Source organism: Ailuropoda melanoleuca, chromosome 1 (assembly GCF_002007445.2).
Source record: "Ailuropoda melanoleuca isolate Jingjing chromosome 1, ASM200744v2, whole genome shotgun sequence".
Taxonomy (NCBI): Eukaryota; Metazoa; Chordata; class Mammalia; order Carnivora; family Ursidae; genus Ailuropoda; species Ailuropoda melanoleuca.
The window spans coordinates 204,833,370-204,854,413 of NC_048218.1; the positions used below are offsets into that span (position 1 = coordinate 204,833,370).

At 42.0% G+C, this 21,044-nt stretch overlaps 1 protein-coding gene across 1 annotated transcript in view; it reads left to right on the forward strand.

Annotated features, from left to right (window-relative positions):
• The window catches only part of CNTNAP2 (contactin associated protein 2), a 1,777,718-nt gene that overhangs the window by 1,511,851 nt on the left and 244,823 nt on the right, over nucleotides 1-21,044 (forward strand). The window contains exon 18 of the mRNA XM_034648877.1: nucleotides 6,961-7,131. Within this exon, the coding sequence (XP_034504768.1) occupies nucleotides 6,961-7,131 (171 nt within the window). The remainder of the gene's footprint in view (nucleotides 1-6,960; nucleotides 7,132-21,044) is intronic.

The window sequence follows — 21,044 nt, forward strand, 5'->3', positions numbered from 1 at the left end:
TTCTCTCAAGATATCGAATGATCTATGTCCAAAAATGGTCACAGATATTGATGTTTGGAGGCCCTTTGATGAGATAGGGAGGTCTCCACATTGTAGTAAAGCCCAGTTGTCAATAAACCCACCACCAGCCCCAGATCCACACACTCAAAGAGTCCAGTCCACTTGCTAGTACTTCACTGGTCCGTATGAATGGAAAGGCAAGACTCACCAACCACTGGAGGTGATGTCAGGGACTTCAAGAAAGAAGGAGTCCAGCTAATAGTACGGCAGGGAAGGGAATCTCGGAAGAAACAGATAATGTAGAAAGCAGAAGAAAACTTTAAAAAATGAAATTCATTTTCTCAGATAAGAGAAGATATTGCATCAAAAACTAATAACAACAACAATAATAATAACAAACAACCTAGAACAGAGTTCTATAGAAAGGGGGACTAGCCGATCACAAGAAATAATACTTGGAGATTACAGATGTAAGTGCTGAAATAAAAACACAATAGCAATGTTGAAAATAAAGCTGAAGGAATGTCCAACAAAGCAGAGCACAAAGAGAAAAGATCTAAATTAGGAATGCAAAGGAGTAAGAGAAATAAAGATAAATATAAAACTAATAGGTATCTGAGAAAGAAGGTTTGGAAAAATTAAAGTCCCAGGCCTGATGTAGGGAAGAAATCCATACCCAAGCAGTTGTATGAAGTTTCATTTAAAGGAGTGAAATATCCTGACAGTTTGCAGAGAGAAAAAGTACAAATTATGTAGGAGAGGAAAAAGTTGTCCCCAATCCTTTTAGGGTTCCTGGCTGGATCTAAAAATTAAACTGACAAAGACAGATTATCAGGAGAAAAGCATACAAATTTATTTAAAAGAAGTTATACATGACAGGGGGCCATCATAAAGAAATGGTTTCTATACTAGAAAGGGTTTCTATACTAGGTTTGATAAATAGTAGAAAGTCATGGAAAGACATGATGGGACCACATATGAGCTACATGTAGTAAGCTGGGGGAAACTCAGCAGGTCTGTTCTGATTCCTCTCCGGTCCTTTTGCCTTTCAAGATGAGGGTGCTCCTTTCCTCGGGGAGAGGGAGAGCACCTCACATGAGGGTCTATGACCTGCTTCAGGGGAGGGTCAGAGAGTCCTTCCTGCACCTGCTATTTCTTACATCCTACAGCTTGATATATTCAGTATCCTGAGGTGCCATATTTGGGGGAGCATGTCCTAAACCCCATCAGTTACATACAGGATGTATTAATCAGAGAACAGTAGCTTTCTCAATAACAACCCAGAGACCTTGAAGATAGTCAAGAAATGCCTTTAAAATTCCATGGCGGAATAATTTTCTGGAGTGTCTCAATTAAGTGTGAGAGTAGAATAATGACTCTTCAGAAAAGCAAGGGTTTAGAAAGTTGACCTCCTATATTCCTTTTCTGAAAGAGCTACAGGAGAATGTGCCGGTGGAAATGAGGGTGTAGACCCAGAAAGTGGGATCACCGAAAGTCACCAGGTCCAGAAATTTGGGCATTTCATGCATGAGGATGGCCTGCAGTAATGGCAAGAGACAGGTCCCAGGACCAGTGCATCAACCCTGAGAAGGGCCAGCCCACGGGGCAACAGGAAGACAGAGGCTCTAGAAAGCCCCTCTGAGGCACAAAAAGAGGGGCTGCTAGATTACCCGATGTGTGTCATGTTGGGAGCATTTGTGGGAAGAGTTTTACAGATGTGTTGAAGAATTTGGAGAGAATTTATGACAGGTACAAAGAAAACCAAGCCAATGAGAAAATAGGTAATTACCGATATGAGAGAAACAAAAAAAAAAATACACATAAAATATAATTAGATTTTACTAGTTGGCTCATTAGTGAATAATACAGAGTCCTAAAAATGTAAGTATTGAATTTAGGTGTAACCAAAAATCTCTGAGTTTGCTAGTTTGGGAGAATATGGAGAAAGGGAGTAAGGAGACAGGCTTCGAAAAATGCTTGGTCTTCATCTTGCATCCAGGAAAGTCTACAACGCATAAATACATGTCGGCACATATATTTCAGAAATACAAGGACATGAAGGAGTTAAAGTGTAGGAGTTGTTGCTAAAAAACTTGGGTTGGGAGGGAAGGTTTGGAGCAGGGAATTTCATTTTGCTCTGTTCTTTATAGTACCACAGGACTGTTAAAACTATGTACCTGTAATACTTGGTTAGAGATTAAAACTAGGCTTCAAACTAACTTCTGCTGTCAACCTAAAAAAAAAAGATAAATCAAGGCAAGCTCAAAATTGTAAAAAAAGATGAGTTTATTTGGGAATAGCAGAGAAATTGTGATTTGGGACACGCAGACCATAGCAAACAAACTCCAGGCATCCACTGAGGGTTTGGGAAAGGCTGAGTTTTGGGGCAGGGGGTGGAGAGAGGAGAGAGTTCAGTTAGGTCTGTTAAAATAAAAAACAAACACAGGCCAGCTGTGAAAATTCCCCAAGCAGACAAAACCAGTCCGGTCAGACAAACAAAACTCAGTTCAGCTTATTTTTCAAGGCCAACGCAACCTAGGTCATTTCTTGTTCTTGCCTCTGGAAACCATAAGCAAAAATTTCCTGAGATTGTTATGAGGTAGGCCCTGACCAACTTCTTATCATTTAAGAAAATTCCAACATTATCAGATTTCTGCAAATCGGGCATTTATGGGAAATCAGTCTCTCAGTCCTTCAGTTTTCTTTTCCTGAGGGCACATGGGTGAGATTTTCCATTTTATATAATCCAGTTCCATTTTAGATTGAAATTCTTTAACACTGCCCAACAGAAAATATCCTTGGAAATTTTGACGTCTGAATCCCATACCAAATAATCACTGGTGAATTTAAAGTAAATGGCTGTTAAATGAATTTGGATGAACATATGACACAACGTTTTCACTAAGGTTTGCAGGGATGGTGAACGTCCGCAAGGCCTGGTTTGCTGCCCCAGCCCCACTCTCCTGCACTGGAGGTACTTGCCTGGCTCCCCTGCCACAGGAGATGAGTGCAGGCCTGGCCCAGGATGTATTTAAAAAGCTTCTCACATGGCCGAGTGGTTTTCAAGCTGGTGGAGCCTTCCACCTCACGCCAGCCATCTTGCCCAGCCTTGGATTACTGCTACGAGGCCCTGGGCTGGTTCCCTGATCCCTTTACCTGCGTCGTTATTCTGTGGCCGTTGACTGGTCCCTCTGGTCTCAGATAGTTATTTCCGTGCGGCTTCACACTCTCCAACCTTGCCCCCTTTAACCTGTCCGCACCTGCTGAGACACCAGTCCTTGCCATGCAGCGAAATCTCTTATTTCCAGCTTGGTAATCTCATCCAATGTCACTTTCCCCTCTGTAGCCCTGACCTTGATAGCAAGTACAAATTGCAGCTATTCCAATAATCTTAAGGTTATGAGACTATCAGTCTTGCAAATACATGGCATTGTTCAATGAGGTCTGTAGGGAAAAATAGAAATTAAGTCATGGATAAGAAAAATTACAGTGTGCTAGTGAAGACTGTGTCCAGTTGCCAGGAGGTGCTAAAGCAGTCGGCTTTTATTTATCTTTATTTAGTATCTTCAATACTCAGGTTCCCGTAAGGTGCATTTTGTCCCACGAGGACTTTGCATATGGAGTGGAACTGGATGTAACCAAAAGGGGCAGCTGTTCACTTATTCACGGATTTAATAATTATTTATTGTACTTAACTATGTTCTGGGGCCAAAGGTTACAGAGATGAAATGGTTCTCTCCTAGCTTTCAAGGAGCTTATGGTCCGCTGGGAACAATATAAACAATAATAATGCTGTAAGCCCCTTGCCTCATGAAGCACAATGAGTACCAGAAAAAAAGCACTCGTGTTATTTTGTTACAACCAAAATTCCCAGGGACTGGGCCGCAGACTCCCCAGAACAAGCCTCACAGAAGTTCATCAGGGTTTGGAACAGTGGTACCCAAACTTTCTTATTGGCTACCCTGCCCGTCAAAACCTTCGCGCCCGTACGTGTGTTTACTTGCCGACTCTATCATGTGTCTGTGATGTCCTCTGCTCGAGCCCCATGGCTCTCCTTCAGCACCTCCTGGGGAGACACCTCAGCTCTGACACCACCAGTCAGGGCCCGAGAGAGTCTTCACTGCTGCCGATCGGGAATCTGGACTGAGTCTGTTCATCTGCAAACTCGGGACATACAGCAAGTGACAACTCCAAAGATACCACGAGAGAACCCAGACATTTCCGGGAGGATGACTGGTAACCACCGTTTGCACAAGGCTCAATTTCCCCGTGAATATGTCTATTCAAAAGGCCAAATTAGTTCGAAGTTGCTTAGTGAGCATAGAATTAGAACAAATGGAATTGTGGTCTGTAGGGATCTTTCATCAAACTGGAAGAACTGATTGAACTGCCCTTCTCCTCTCCGGGGATACTTCTGTCTGAATAACCAGAGCTGGACCTCAAATAAATACTGACGTGTTTTACTTTTAGCGTTCCTTTTTCTAGAATCATTTTAGACAACTGCCCTTCTGTTAATACATCACCACCTCAGAAAATAGGAATGCTCTTGATTGGAATGAAACTTTAAAATGCTAATTACATTCACGTCCTGGGGATTCAGCCTAAAGAGATAGAATAGCTTTGCTTTAGGCTGAAGCGTGTCTGCGGACTCTGAGTCTCAAAGGCTCCTCGGTTCCAATTTGGGTGAGCTGTGTCCTGCTGGCCCTGGGGAATGGGCTTCATTCCTCCCAGAACTCTGGTGGGTGACAGGGGCTGCAACTTCTAGTTTGATTTAGGTTTTATCTTGACAAACCTTCATTCTCAGTCAGCGGGGAAAGGTGAGCCCAAAGTGCCCTCGCAGTGTATTCAGGCAGATCTGGAGTCAGGAAGAGCCCCTGGCCCTCAGATGATAGCAGCTTACACAATAACTAAGATTCTTTCTTTTCAGGTATTATTCTAACCAATATCATACCATATTCTTCTTCCCAAGAGGAAACTATTCTATTTTTCTCCTCCTGAAAGCTATGATATTGCAATATTTAAAAAAAAAATAGCTCAAAACTACACTAAGACTTTTGGGACCCCTTCAATAATAGGTTCGACCACCACCACCACTGTTTTACCATAATGAAGACATTCACAAATATATTTTGCATGACTTATTCTAAATTGCCATTCACTCATCTAGATGTCACTATATCATGTCTCTAAGAATAACATGACTCTCTCATAAGAAATAACATGACTAAAGTAAGAGGGTATTTAAATATCTCAGACAGTAATAACATTATATATTTAATTTAAAATTATGGTTTAAGTATAGCAGGACCAATACAAAAATAGTTTTATTTAAGAACAGCAATTGAACCTAGTATTGCATATATGCATAATTTGCATGAAAGAAAAGAAAAAAATAGTATAAAAATTATGAGAATGAACTTAATTGATTAATCCTGTTCTTTGAAAGAAAGATACTGCAAAAATCAGTAAAAAGTAAAAAAAGAAAGAAAGAAAGAAAGAAAGAAAGAAAGAAAGAAAGAAAGAAAAGAAACCCAAATGTTAGAATGTTAGAAGAAAATTTTCCACAGACAATTTCCTGACCTAGTAGGGTTTTATTCAGCAGTTCATGAATCAGGAAGCATCTAATCTAGCAGATAGAAAGTATCTCTGAAGAGCTGTGCAATTTTTTCTAGACCAAAGTGAGCGGGAGCAAGAAAGGTGCACTGGGTGCGTGCTGATCGTCTAAAGCAGAGTTACTTCCCTTCTATAGAGCAAAGAGGAGGCTTAGAGCCCAGTTGGGTAATGTGTGCTGAGTAGACAAAAGCCGATGGTTGACTCGAGCCTTCTTTTCTGGGAGAGCAGGGCGTTGAAACTTCATTAAGTTTGGGTTTACCAACATGAGGCTTAGCATGAGTGACTCCATCTTGGGCCTAATCTAGTGATGTTAACATGGGTGTAGTATTACAAGGAAAAGCTTTAGTAGCTATTTTAAAGCATGCTTATGTATTTTAGTCCTTAGCCATGATAGTAAACGTACTCAGAAATGTGCACATTCAAAAGGAATTTCTCCCCTGGAGATAAAGTCAAGAGTCAGCTCCTCGTTGTATTAAATTCTTGGCCCGTCTGTTCTAATGGAATGTGAGTCATGTCGCTTAGTTGGGTGTTTTTATTTTGTCCTGTGAACTGTTTTTCTACTGAGGATACTGGCTATGATCAAGCGGGGGTGGGGGGGGAGTATACAACTGTGTCTTCCTCAGGAGTTCAAGGGTAGAGGCTGAATGAGAGCCCGTAGGTGGGCTCAGCTCAGCACTTCCCACCCCCTCACCTGAAATCCCCAGGAAGGTGGGGAGACATTCCCCTTACAGCAACTAGCCTGTGGAGGTTTGGAATGGGAAGGGTGGGAAAATGATGGCCTTGCCTGGTCAACTACGCCTTTTCCTAGCTCCTCGCTTTGCAGGGACCCCTCTTCCCATGCACTGTATTCCTGCAACACCTACCCAGGTCTCAGCAGGTGCTGGTTATTCAAAGACAGAGGTGGATGGGTAGCAAGAGCAGAATACCAAAGACCCCATTCCCGTTCTGTCCCTCTAGGTCTAGCCCAGATGTTTCTTGCACCAAACCTAAGCCACCAGTACATATGTATGAGTTCAAAACAGCCCCCACCCACAGATGGCCATGCCAAGAGGGATCCCTTCATTTCCTCCTCTACTGGCATTTACTCCCTAGAGTCCCTCCAAGTCTGCTCTTGGTAGGAACCCCAACTCCCAGTCATTAATAAAACATTTTCTTACACACACACATAGAACTTTGGGAAAGTCAAAAATAAGTTTGTGGGGATTTTATGCAGTGATATGTAGCAGGATATGAGGAAACAAGCTATTGCCACTGGAAACTTGTTAAAATTCAAGAAATGGCTCTCTCTTTCGTTACTCCCATGACCAGGGTATAAATGACCCGGTTTGTTTTTTTTTTCTTCCACAGGGAATTATTGGAATGCTGCCTCTTTCCCTAACCCATCATCCTACCTGCACTTTTCTACTTTCCAAGGGGAAACTAGTGCCGACATTTCTTTCTACTTCAAAACATTAATCCCCCGAGGAGTGTTTCTGGAAAATCTGGGCAACACAGATTTCATCAAACTCGAGCTAAAATGTGAGTATAAACTCTGTCAACTCCTGAATAGCCTCTCTTGTCACTTCTGTGTGATCCCGACACTGATTATGTAATGTTGTTGGGTCCAAACACCCGTGGTCGCCTTCATTCCAGAAATGGTGCTGGAAGGTAGATATACAAACTGGAGAAAGACCTAGGTCCCCGCCCTCAGATTGCTCCCAAGGAAGCAGGCACATTCAGAGATTCCCAAGCAATGCTAGTCAAGGAAGAAGATGAGATTAGAATAAATTGCTCCCATAACACGGGGGAAGAGTGTGTATTTAAAGTTTATATGTATGTTTCTTTTCCAAGGATTCGAGGTTAAGAGGAGACAGAGGATTGTGTAAAGTGATCGGGAGTAAGACATAAGGCGGTGGGAGGAATAGCACAAAGGAAAAGAGGGCTAATAAAAGTTAATGTCTGTATGAGTTAAGGAAGCAGCGTATACACAGCGTTGTGTCATACTTAGAAACTTCTGAGTCTGCCGCTTTCCAGAAGAGGCCCCAAACCCACACACCCTCTAAAGCGTTCCGCTCTGAATTTATTTAGCTAAGGGTACAGAAACTAACATAATCAGAGCAAGAACAGATGCTGCCTAGCTCAGCTTAGGTTGCCTTGGATCCCAAAGACCTTCACGAGGTCATGTGGTTCGAGGAATGCCATCTGTGGAAGGTGGGGGTCGCTGGATGTGAGAAGGGCAGTTCTCATTATTCCAGGGCCATTTCGACCTCAGGGCAGAAGTTCAGTTTCCAGAACGTACAGTCCCCAAACTCCCAGGTTTGGTGAACATTTACACACATCAGGCCCTCCTGGCTGCTCAGACCAAGAAAGAATCAGCATAGATGACAGACGGGTACACAAGTCAAGGCCCCCACGTCCCTCCACAAAATCTCAGTGCCCCTCCCCGACATCAAAAAGTCTCCTTTCTCCCAGTCTGCTCCCTTTATCTGAGCGCCTGTGTTGCTGGGTTTGGTCCCATCATGATCCCAAACCCATTTCCCGGAAATATCTGATGGAATATTTTTCTCTTTCTGTAGTTGCAATTAAGCAGTGTGGTCTTTTAAAAAGGGACTCTCAGGCAAGGTTTTTCTGCTGCAATCCCATGGGATTCTTTTTATAAAATAGTGGACTGTGATTAGCAGTCTTTGGAACTCATAGTCTCAGGTCGAAATCCAAGTCCTTGGACAAATCGCTTCATCTGTTTGAATACCAATTTCCCGATCTGTAAAACGGGGGTGGTAATTTGTGGGGTCGTTATGATAATAGAATATGGATACTCATAAATCATTTATTTCCGTATCTAGGAGGTATCATGCTCGTACTCCTGGGGATGCTGGTTACAGATCTAATCTGAGCCAGATCTGATTGAAAGAGAAACTGAGAATAGTCTAACCCTAAAATATCACCTGGCTGGCTCAGCCAGTAGAGCACGTGACTCTTGATCTCTGGGTTGTAGGTTCAAGCCCCATGTTAGCTGTAGAGAGTACTTTAAAAATAAAATCTTTAAAAACAGAAAAATAAATAAAGAGTCATCCTCTCTTTACATGAATTATGGATTGGAATTATTTTCAAAGGATTTTTATTTGCACGGTTAAAATTAAATGATTCAAGCTATTTTCCATCTTCCACATTAGTTGGATTACATTTTGGAGATACCGCATGGCACAAAGGAAGAGTGACGATCCGTCCGTACTTGAGTAATTCTCTAGATTTCTCTAAAATTACCTTGTCCTTGTTTTGTAAGCCTGCGCCTGGGTTGGAAAGAAGACAAACCAAGTATAGACAAGACAAGGGTTTCTGCTTAGCACCTGCAGACTAGAATTTCAGTTATTTCTGATGATGAAAAATCTTCAGACATGTTCAAAGTTTCCCGTCTTTCCATAATATGAAAACTCTGTGCAGAGGGAGAATGACAGCCTCGTTTTGTCACAGTGTTTCCATCTGGTAAAGAAGTGTGAGACATTCAGACTAGAGGCTGGCCTCTGCTTGGAGTCCTCCGGAGCTTCTAACAACTACTAATGGTGGACATAAGATCCCCCAGTGGCAGAAATATCAAATGCCCATCATGATAGAGCATCTCCAGTGAGGTTCAAAGGAACCTATGAGAGAAAAAAAGGCAGGTTTCTGTATTTGAGAAAAAATTTCTCAAAGCAAACAAGACGCGATGGTTTCATGAAGAACATGGAGGAGAAATGGCCAGGTGGAGGCTTGCCGCTGCCCCGTTTCTCACGTGGCTCCAGACTCTTCTCTGCAGGATGCAGGGGCGGTGGATGGGGGTGGAGTACTCTATCCCCGACCCCCTTTCTCTTGCGTGGCTGAGGCGCTCTGCACACCTGACTGGTTTTCCGGCCAGGAAGCTCAGGAAAGAAGGTTCCTGAAGTCATACTTTTAAAAACTGTCTCTCCTGTTTTTCCCCCCTTTAACTTGGTAGGCTTTCTTATCTCTTTCTGATAGGAATTCAAATTTTGTTTCTCTGCCTTGTGTCCCCAGGGACTTTTGTCACAGTTCATACCTACACAGTTCACGGCTTCCAGAATAACATTTCTGTTAATTAACTACATCGTGCCCTTCTGTCAGGAGTAGAAGATTCTTGACTCCAAGAACAGTGAGTCAGTTACACTAAGTTAATGAGATACCGTCAACATCTTACTGTGCAAGTAAAAAAACATGCGAGATAAAATTAGACTGATGTTACTCATTAGCATACTTTACAGGTAAAATTTAAGGCTATATTTCACTTACTATCTGTATGTGTTCATTCATTCACTGAGTGTTTATTGAGTACCTACAATGTCCCAGAGGCTGTGCAAGGTGCCAAGGGAACATAGTCAAAAAACATAGTCGTGGCTTCTTTCCCTCAGAGGGAAATCAGTGTTCTTTCTGTTTGTATTGGAAAGTAGACAAGTAAATCTGTAGTTACAATAATAATAAAAATAGCTCGGCTTTATTCAGGCTCACTGTGTCTCAGGACTGTTCCCTGAATTTTATGTAAATCACCTCACGTTCCTAACCAGTCTTTGAAGTGGCCAATACCATGAACATCTCTACCTTACGAATGAGGAAACTGAGGCACAGGGCAAGTAAGTTGCCAAGGTCACCCAGCTAGGAAGTAGCAGGGCTGGTGGATGACCCCAAACATTTTTTTGTCTGTCCCAGAGTCACTGCTGTTAACGCCAGACCACACCACGTCCCAGAATACGTTGAGGTGGCTGAGAGCTCCAAGGAGGAAGATCTAATCCTGACTGGGAGACAAGGAGTGCTTCCCTGGGAGTGTATGCTTTAGTTAAATAGTGATGGATGAGCAGGAGCCAGTAGGGTGAAGAAGGGGGAGGAGTAGGGATCCGGAAAGAAAACGTGGCAGGAGGGGCACACCAGTGAGTGAGGGCGTGGGGACAGAACCCAGGGACTCAGCAGGGAGCGGCTACAGCAAGGAGTCTGTGTGTTGGGGAGCAGAGAGCCGGAGCCAGAGGGACCGGCAGGGGCAGAGCACACTCGATGCACCCTGGGCTCAGGGGACAGATTTGGCTTGATGTGACCCTGATGGTTCCGGTGAGCAGGGGCAGAACGTGATCAGATTTGCATTCACTGGAGAGAAGATGGAAAGATAGACAAGAAGCGATGTGGGACTATGTTAAGATAGAGGCAGAGGGAATGGAAGGGGGAGACAACAATGTAGGGGTAGAGATGTGAGAGACCCTTAGCAGATAGAGTCCACCGATTTTAAGAAAATGGCTGTGAGGTTGAACTGGAAAGGAAGGTTCTAGAATGACATGAGTGTTTCTGGTTTTGATGATTGTGCAGATGGAACACCTTTTACTAAGAAATACAGCATTCAAGGGCAAAATGCAAACTACATTTGGATTTTTTTTTTAAGATTTTATTTATTTGACAGAGAGAGACACAGCAAGAGAGGGAACACAAGCAGGGGGAGTGGGAGAGGGAGAAGCAGGCTTCCCACTGAGCAGGGAGCCCGATGCGGGGCTTGATCCCAGGACCCCGGGATCATGACCGGAGCCGAAGGCAGACGCCCAGCAACTGAGCCCCCCAGGCGCCCCTACATTTGGATATTTTGAGTTTGCGTGTCTGCAGGTTACGGTAGAGTCTTTCCAGGTGGACGCGTCTCAAGGGGGTTGTAATACAAGTCTGGATCCTAACAGAGAGGTCGGGGTCAGAACTATAGTTTAAGACTCATCATCACTAAGAGTATTTGGTGCCTTCAGCATGAATGAGATTGCCCAGGACAAATGTATAGAGACAGGAAAAAAGATGTCCAAGAATGAGACCCACATTTAAGGGATAGAAGGAAGCAAAATACCTTGTAGCAGATGAGCAGAGAAGTAGGGAGACAGTGATAGCTCAGGGATCAAATGGAAAAAGAATTTCAAAAAGAACAAAAAATAAAAAGAGCGTTTGGTACTAGTGAACTGAGAGGTCACTAAAATAATGATGTAAAGTGTCTATCAAGTTTAATGTGTAGAGGTCACTGTCAAAAAGTAAGACCGTGTGGGGTGAGTGGAGGTGGATATGGGTGTCAGAGGACTGTGGTTCTGTTTGTTCTTGCAGCTGTTGTATGTGGTAGAGACCTGCACTCAGGTCTCTAGTAAGGAGGAGAATCTGGTAAACAAGAAGAGGTTGGAGGAACCGGAGAGAGGGGCTGTCTGAATGAGTGAGACCCCCGAGGAGGTGGAAGTGAGTGTGATCCAGAATCCGAACATCTGAAGGGGCTGAGAGAAACAGGTCAAAGTGAGGAGGAGAGAATAAGCCACAAACGTGGGGGTCCCTTTACAAATCAGAAATGATTTTGTGTTTGCTGTTTTTGTTTGCTTGTGTGTGTGTTAGTATTTTTGAGATGGCAGAGGAGTGTTGCTCTGGAAATACTCACTAACCACCGTGGATAGATCCATTTATTTTTTCAGAGTTACCCCTAGCGAACAACTCGACTTGTCTAGAACCCTTTTCTGGCTAAGATGGTGATCATGACCATGGTCCCATCATCAGGCCAGCACTTCCAGAGCACCTGCTGGGTCAGAGGCAGTGGGTAGATCCTGGAGGGTCTGCGATGAAGACAAGGGAGGCCAACATCCTCACCTAGTGAGGGAGACAGACACATGAATAACACGACAGATGCAGACGTATGACTTTCACTGAACGTTTCTTAAGTGCCAGGCACTGTTCTAAAGCTTTTATAGGTATTAACAGTTTTAGGTTTTATAACAAGTTTCAGCCGCATTTTACAGAAGAGGAAACTGGGGCTACACAGGTCACACAGCTGATTCCAGATAGTGTGCTTGTGATCATTAAAATGTAATAAGTAAATCACAGTGATAGCCTTAAGGTACTCTACCCACCTAGAGGAGAGGTACAGAACCGTTCCTGGGAATGAAGATGCCTGCGTTAGGTCAGAAGGAGTAGGCAAAGATGTTAGCTAGATAAAAAAGTGAGGGAACAAATTCTAGGAGGAGAAGACAGTACAAACAGAAGCATGAACGGAAGTGTCTGAATGGAGAACGTGACAGGTGTGTGGGAACGACGAGCACTTGGCATTGCTAACAAGTGTGAAGTATGATACAAGCAGTGGACACGTTTTGGCAAGTATCAGATCCGATTCTAAATATGTAGCAGTCTAGGTATGCCAGCCAATATTTATTGAGTGCCTCCTCCAAATGTGCCAAAGAGGAACTTGAGAAGAATGAGACACGGACACGGCTCCATCCCAGGGGTACCCACCATCCAGTGGGAGAGACTAGCATAGAAAACAATACTTTGGATAAGAGGAAATAAATATGAGAAGTACAAGTGATACACAGTGGTGACCCAGACACGGCAACAGTTAGTTCTGACCAGAGAATAAGAAAAGGTCCTTTAGAGATTATATCATTTTAACTGAGCCTCAAAATGAATGAGAAAGAACATTTTGGGCTCAGGATGCCGAAGTCTGACACAGCGTGGTTACATCAGAAGGGGGTTTCTGCAGCCCACACCAGTGCAGGGAGGGATATGGAGCACCCTGTGCCACCGCCTCTCCGGGGCCAGGGCGCTGCGTGGCTCATGGCACGTGCTGTGTAGGAGTTCGCCGAGCGAACGAGATGAGCAGAGGAGGTGCTAGTCTAAAGGGAGAACCATGGAAAATCTAGGTGGAGAAGGGGATCGCCACGGTGGAAGGGCTGGTGTTCAAAACACTGACGCTGAAAGGTGGAAGGACAGATGATGGCTGGTGAAATTTTGGAATTCAAGGTTTCATGGGAAAGCAGGTGGGGCGATAAGAAGGACTGAGATGCATAGTCTGGCCATGCAAGCGGGATTGTAGGTTGTATGAACGGGCTGTGGAGAAAGTCAGGGAACGACGAAGAGGCCAGATGGTTGGCGGGTCATCCACATCACCGCTGAGGCCCCGGGGTGGTGACGGCAATGGATGGAGTGGACACGGAGCCTGTGAGGCGAATGTTCCAGTCCTCGGATCCAAACGATGACAGCGGGAAGCATGGGGAGAGTAAGCGTGTGTCACAGGGGGACGCGTTGCTGAACAAGGACTCTGGTGCTATAGAACAGTGGGAGCGGCACTGAGCAGTGAAGAATAAGACCAGCTGCCCGCCCCCACCCCGACATCACTGGGAGAAGGGGCTGCGGTGCTGGTGTTTGTACGTTAGGTTCCCCGAAGGTGGGCTCGATCAGGAAACTGTTGGAACTGTCTGATGATAAACGGCGACCATGGAGGGGTATTTTCTTTTCTTTTTTTTTTGTAATTGATGTATAATTGACATATAACATTATATTAGCTGCAGGTGTGCAACATAATGATTCAGTATTTTTATATATTACAAAATGATCACCACTGTAAGTCTAGTTAACATCCATCACCTCTGATAGTTACACATTAAGTTTTTATTTTTGCTCAACAATTTAAAAGAGATTTCAGAGGACATGGTGGGAAAAAAAAATTTTTTTGACACTGTGAAAAATTTTTGAAGGACGTGTTCACTGGCTAGGAAACATTCAGGAAAAACAACCAGAAACTGTTGTAATATGTTAGCATAATCTCCCGTGTTCACCAAGTTTGAGCTTTTTCAGATATCAGGATGACTTGGAGAAAATATTTGCATTTAGCAGGAATATCTCCACAAAAATGTGGAGGCAGCAGTCTAATGTCCCGCTAATCTTAGGGAAAGGTATTAAGGAAAAACTTTCATTTTCCAAGATGCAGCCTTCTGCAATACACATGCTTGAGAAAGGCAGAGAGAAAATATTCTGCAATATATAGAAACTGATGAATCAGAAGAAATAAGCTAACGGCAATTTATCTTCCACTATTTCAGAATTGGAACAACCTTTACATTAAAGAGCTTCACTTATATAAACATGAGAAATGTCTGACTCCACTTAGCTGGCCTGTTGTGCCTTGGGGATGCTATTTAGGGTTTTTTTTTTCTTTTATATATATATTGTGAATTTTATTAGTACAAATCAGGTGTTTCTTTTATATATATATTGTGAATTTTATTAGTACAAATCAGGTGTTAGCACCTAATTAATTTGTGTTAATTCTCTTTTAATTCTCTTTTAATTATCTAAACCAACCTAGGTTACCAGCATAGATTTAGGAAGAATTTTAGTGATCCTACTACTTTGCAAGTCTAGCTATGAGTTCAGTTTATATGAAAGGTTTGGGATCTAAAGAATGATTCTGACTTGGTCATTAAAACTCATAAGTAAACTGAGTATCAGAGGGGAGAGGGGTGGGGGAATGGGATAGACTGGTGATGGGCAGTAAGGAGGGCACATATTGCGTGGTGCACTGGGTGTTATACGCAACTAATGAGTCATCGAACCTTGCATCAGAAACCAGGGATGGACTGTATGGTGACTAACATACTGTAATAAAAAAACATTAAATAAATAAATAAATAAATAAATAAATAAATATTTTAAGCAAAAAAAAAACTCATAAGGAAAAATACGTAAGAAAGAAATACATCAAAAAATTTAAAACCTGAATAGTAACATTATTATGATTTTTTTAATTTAAAAAAATTTCTCTAGCCTCTGATGTAGTTTTTCAATTTCTACTATAGACCCCAAAAAAAGTTCAGAGATGCAATTTAAAGATGAAATTTGTGCTACATTAAAGCTATGTAATGCATTAACTGTTTGCATTTGAAGTATTAAAAGACATACAAATAATTAGTAAATAACAAAGATTAAATTTACTCAGATTTCTTTGTCGATCTCCCTGAGGGGACAGTCATTGGAATACATGGCAAAGGTACCCTAGAGTTATAAGTGTGGACTTTGAAGGAGGATGTCCTCCTGATAAGAAAAATTACCAGTTACATTGGGTGTTACTGGCCACACCCAAAAAGATAGCTTGCCCCTCCGCTGGGACTCAACTTCTGCTCTGAAAAGCATAAAGGCCCCTGTGCCCTAGAATCTCTGTTTTAGTCCCCCAGCCTATTTACATAGTCAAAGTAAAGGCATTTTAGGACAAACAAAAAGTAAGTAAATGTTAAGAGACAGGATTCCCTCACAGACACCACATTGTATGTACATTACAACATATACTGATTTATTTTACGTGACATTCAAAAATGGGCCAAAGTAATCCACGGAGATAGAAGACAGAATAGTAGCTGTCTCTGGGGATTAGGAGTATTGACTGGAAGGGGGCTCAAAGGAACCTTCTGTAGTGGTGGAAATGTTCTAGAGCTTGATCTAAAGAGTGATCACATATGTAAAAATTTACTCAACTGAACACTTAAGATTTGCACATTTTACATCTATAAATTATGCTTTAATGGAAAAAGAAGAAAACCCAGCCATGAGAGAATCTGGAATGATTGAATGACAAAAAAGAAAATAATTTTTCAACAAGAGAGATAAAGACCAAGATTCTAGGCTGACCGACCCAAGACCAGTTGCTTTACCTCCCCAGATGTCATCACATTCCCTTGGAAAATAAGAAAGGCAAGCTGGGCCATCTTTAAGGACTCTTCAAGCCAACAATCCCATAAACTGGCCAGAGGCCATCAGCATCACCTGTGGCTTGCCACCTCCCATTCTAAGTGAACTCATAAGGAAGCAACGTCTTAACTTTCCATGCCATGGTTCTCAGTTCTCCTAAAGATGGTGGGAGGAGGAGGGTTATATCAGAACAAATGATATCTGCTTCAAGTAAATTCCAGCCTGCACATATCCTTTAACTAAATGTAATTAGGAGATTTCCTAAAATTATGGACCCCTACTTGTAAATTCTAATTAAGGATCCATCAGAATCACCCATAGGTACCTCGGGCTCAATATGTCAAAATGAAAATCCGTCATCTTCACCCAAAAGCCCTCTCCTGTGCTCCCCATCTTAATTAATGTCATCACCGCTTTCTTCATGATCCACGTTAGAAAGATCGAAGTCATATTTAATGTTTCACTGATGTCCCCACACCAGATAGACTGCTTATCTTGATAGAACACTCTATTTTTAATATAGAGAAATGTTATTCTGATGTTCCTGATGGTATGTCATCATACCAGAACAGTCCCAGAGAAAGCATCAATTCCAACTAGTCTCAAAAAGATGAATGAAACAGGGGTGCCTGGGTGGCATAGCGGTTAAGCGTCTGCCTTTGGCTCAGGGCGTGATCCCGGCATTATGGGATCGAGCCCCACATCAGGCTCCTCCGCTGTGAGCCTGCTTCTTCCTCTCCCACTCCCCCTGCTTGTGTTCCCTCTCTCGCTGGCTGTCTCTATCTCTGTCAAATAAATAAATAAAATCTTTAAAAAAAAAAAAAAGATGAATGAAACAAAAATGCAAAGATAGTGAAGTCTTCTCAAACTTCTTTCTTTATCCCCCATGACGGCTCCTTTAGCTAAAATGCCTTGGATTCTTGATTCAAACAGCCTTATAATTTTTCTCCCTCGCTTCCTTCCCTCCCTCCTGACATCTGCCCTCCCTGGTGAGGACAGATTTCTACAGATCTTCCCTGTCATTCCTTTTGGTACATGCCATGATGGTTTGTCATTGCATTATAATGCAAAGTTCACATACTTAAGTTTGGCAAATGATTCCAGGCTTTAACCTAAATTTTTAGTCTTCTTTACATACACGGCCCCTCACCCACCAGTACCACATGCTTTGCTTTAGGCTCCTCCCTCCCCCATCTACTGGCATTCTCTGGTCTCCATCCAAACTTTCTTATGACCCACTATGTCTTTGCCTGTTCTGGAATTGTCTCTCCCCTCCCCACGTTGAAATCCTGTCCACACAAATAATTTTTTTTACCACATCTTGATTTAAAATATAAAACATACATATCATAGAAGTCTTTCATTTTTCTAAAAATATTGAAATTTCTACAAGACAATTCCATGCATTGCCTGGAAAATTACATAGACATCCTCATTAAGGAGCATCTTTATATAGTGTTTGTCTGAACAGAGCATATGGTGGGTGTCATTCCTACAGAAGAATGCTACAGTTCCATAGAGATATTTTTGCTGATAGAATGTTTCTTCTTCTATCTCGCTTTCTCCAATTCTAATGTGTTCTGTTCTATTTACTGTGTGTGGTAGGACGTAAAATCTTTTCTTTCAGAAAGATAGCCTGTGAAAGTGTTGAAAAGACCATCTACTGGAATCAGCTTGCCTATGGTCAAGTCAAAGACAACAGGCATTCTAAGAGAAGAGATTAAAGAGGCATGAATTCATGCATTCTGGTGTGAGGCAGAGATGGGAGGAAGAGTGTACTATTATTACTCAGTAATAAACACTGGGATTAGTGAGAAAAGTAGAAATCTGTATGTGGAGTTATCATTAGATTAGAGACCTCACTTCTGCCGTTTTAGAAGAGAACCGTATCTCTACAGTCTCTCTATTTTCATAGAAACAAATGTCTCAACGAGCAAAAGTTGGTGTCATTGTCAGTTAGTACAAGTTACTGATGCCGGCGAATTGATTCAACAAAGGATGACGCTTGGGACCAATTAATTCAAAGCTGGTTAAAAGAAGAAGAAGATGCAATAAATCAGGGAGCAGAGCTTCATTTAAATATAGTGAGTGATGGGAAGATTACTTGAAATAGCTCAAAACCAGACCTATCTCAAAGGGCCAAAGACCACGGTAAGCATAACAATGCTAGGGTTTTGCAACATCAGACAAACACCAAAATTAAAACCAGGTGACCAAACACTGGCCGTCTCGATGTCACCTGGAAAAACCATACAAAAACAGTTTTTTACAAATGAAGATTTCAGGGAGTTCTCTTTTTAAAGACATATTTTGCTCAAATTACAAGATAACTTTTAACAGTGATTAAGATAGGAACTTTGAGGAGACAGAGAAACATAAAGGCTTCTGTGAAGTCTTGTATAGGACAAGGGTCATAGATGAAATATATTCTTCTTAAACACTTTAGGAAAAGTTTTGTTTCTATCTCTGTAATATTTATGTTTTACTTTTTTCCCCATGTCTTAGTTTAGGTAATTCCCGATTTACACAGGACGATGTTATGAGAGTTTCTGAGCTGGCTCTTTGGAACCTTGGAACACACTTTCTTATAGAGACAGCCTTGTAAATGGCACTCATATTCCATAGCTAACCATAAAGACTTTCATGGTTTGTTTTCTAAGTGTGGCTGAAAAATAAGCTTGTACGTGTCCGCTCGAGGTCTGGGTTGTGGATTTTGGAGTCCCTTCGATGTAGAATAGAAATTTTGAAGAACAAAGGAAATTTCTTCCCATGTTTCTCAATGCCGAGCTTGTCCTTGACAGACCCCCCAGAGGGCAAGCGTTTGTTTGCCTTTCTGATAGGCAAAGCACAATTCTGCCTCTGCTTTCCTTGGGACTCAGCTTGGCGGGTTTAGTGAGGGAAGTGGCTCGGACATTCACAGGCCCATGGAGGAGTCAGTCTAGGCCCCCAGATGGCTCCTAGCCCTTATTTTTGCTCTAAAATGTCATAGTTATAGCAATTACAGAATTCCACTAATTCATTCAAATATAATATTACAACCCATATATTTTTTTAAATGTTACAGTGTTCTGATAGAGAGATGGGTATTGAAACTATAATAAGACCATTACCATAGAATTCATCCCTTCAAAATTCCAGTGGTCTGATGGAGAAGATCCTTTGGTTAACTTTTTAACCTCGTAAGTAAGCGATTTGGGAACAGGAGCTGTTCATATGTAGGAATAAGTCAAGCTGCTGTAATGACTAACACCCCAGGTTTCGGCGACTATACGGCGGTCTAACACACATGCTCTGCTCCGTGGTGTTCTTCCGCACCATGACTTGAGCTCAAGGCTCCTTTTGTCTTGTGGCCCCACCATGTCCTGGTGCCTTGGCTTTACGAAGTCCAGCTGGCAGACGGAGAACGGGAGGGTGGAGAAGCCTTGTCTCCGTGTCCACACCGAGCCAGAGATGACACGCACTCCTGCTCTCTTTCCATTGGTGGTAACTGGTCACGTGGGTCCACCTTGATTTCTGGGGACTGGAAAATGTAGCTCCTGGATGCGTGGCAGCTTCTCGGGGGTGACTATGGAAAGGAAAACTTATAAACTTGTCGTAAAAAAGTTAGCAGTCTCTGCCACAGGTACCATGGCAGTGAAAAGGAGTCAGCTTTCACCTTGCCTAAGAGCTAAAGGCAGGTTCCAGAAGATGGGGCATTGGATCTGCCCTGGAGGATGACAGGCAAATAAATGAGATAAAGGCATTTTTCCAGAGAGTAAATTGCACCAGCAAAAGCAAGTAGAGGAGGAAGATCATGGAGAATTTGAGGAATTGAAAAGAATATAGTGAAAGCCCAGGGACCAGTTAAAAGGCATTTTTCATTAGAGTAATGACCCTCCCGCATATCTATGTTAAGAGTTTGACAAAAGAGAGCTAGCTGGACCTAACGCCTCTTGGGAAATTACTCATTTTACTTGCTTTTGCGGATAGTGTTAAAATGATCAAATTTGGTTTTCTGCATCTCTGAATTCGATTCCTGTGATGAGAACTGATGAGAAATGCCAAATGACTTCTCATGAAGAGTGGTTGATATTTAGTATTCTGCAGGGTCTTTCTGGGTAAGTGCAACCAGAGCCAATGAATAATAGAAACAGTGTATATCTGTCAAGTGTAATTATAACACTGAATTATGCTCATCTTGCATCCCGATTCCTGTATACATTAGTTTAAACATCGGAACATGCTGGCACTTCAGACCTGTGAGGATTTTACTTTGAAAAATAGCATGCCCTTATTTTTAGCCATTTTTAAAAGGAAAAAAAATTCACACCTTGTTCAAAGTTACTTTATGGCACAGTTTGACCCCACACTCTCTCTTTTTTGTCTTCTCAGGTATCTTAAAAATAGTAAAGAACTAAGGAGGAATATTTCGGTCCACTTTTAAATTCCCTCTAAATTTCTGTATTTAAATGAAATCCTGTTCTTTGCATTTTGATTAATCTCTCTGATTAAACACGTTAAAATTATAGACTAGAGTTGCTTAAAATGTCACCAACCTTTGTTAAAGAAGTGGAAATTATCAGATTGTGGCTTTTAAAAATTATACAAATATTGTTGGTTTGTTGTTATATGATTTAAAAATCCAGAGAAGCAGAAAGAATAAACCAAAAAACTCAGCTATAATCTGATATTCTGGTATACTTAACAACACTCTTCTGGTGTGCACAGTTCTAAACATTTTTCTAGGCACTTACATATGATTTTTTACAAAAATAAGATCATATGGTGCATACTGTTTAAAACCCACTTGTTTCATGTAATGATACGCTAAAAACAGATTTTCATGTCAGTTTTTTCTTTTTTTTAAATTCCACAACAGTGATTTCTTTTTTCAACTGAGGACAGAGACTATATCAGAATCTTTACTAAGAGAGCATGTGTAGTTTGGAAAACCATTATTTTATATTAACAAANAAGAC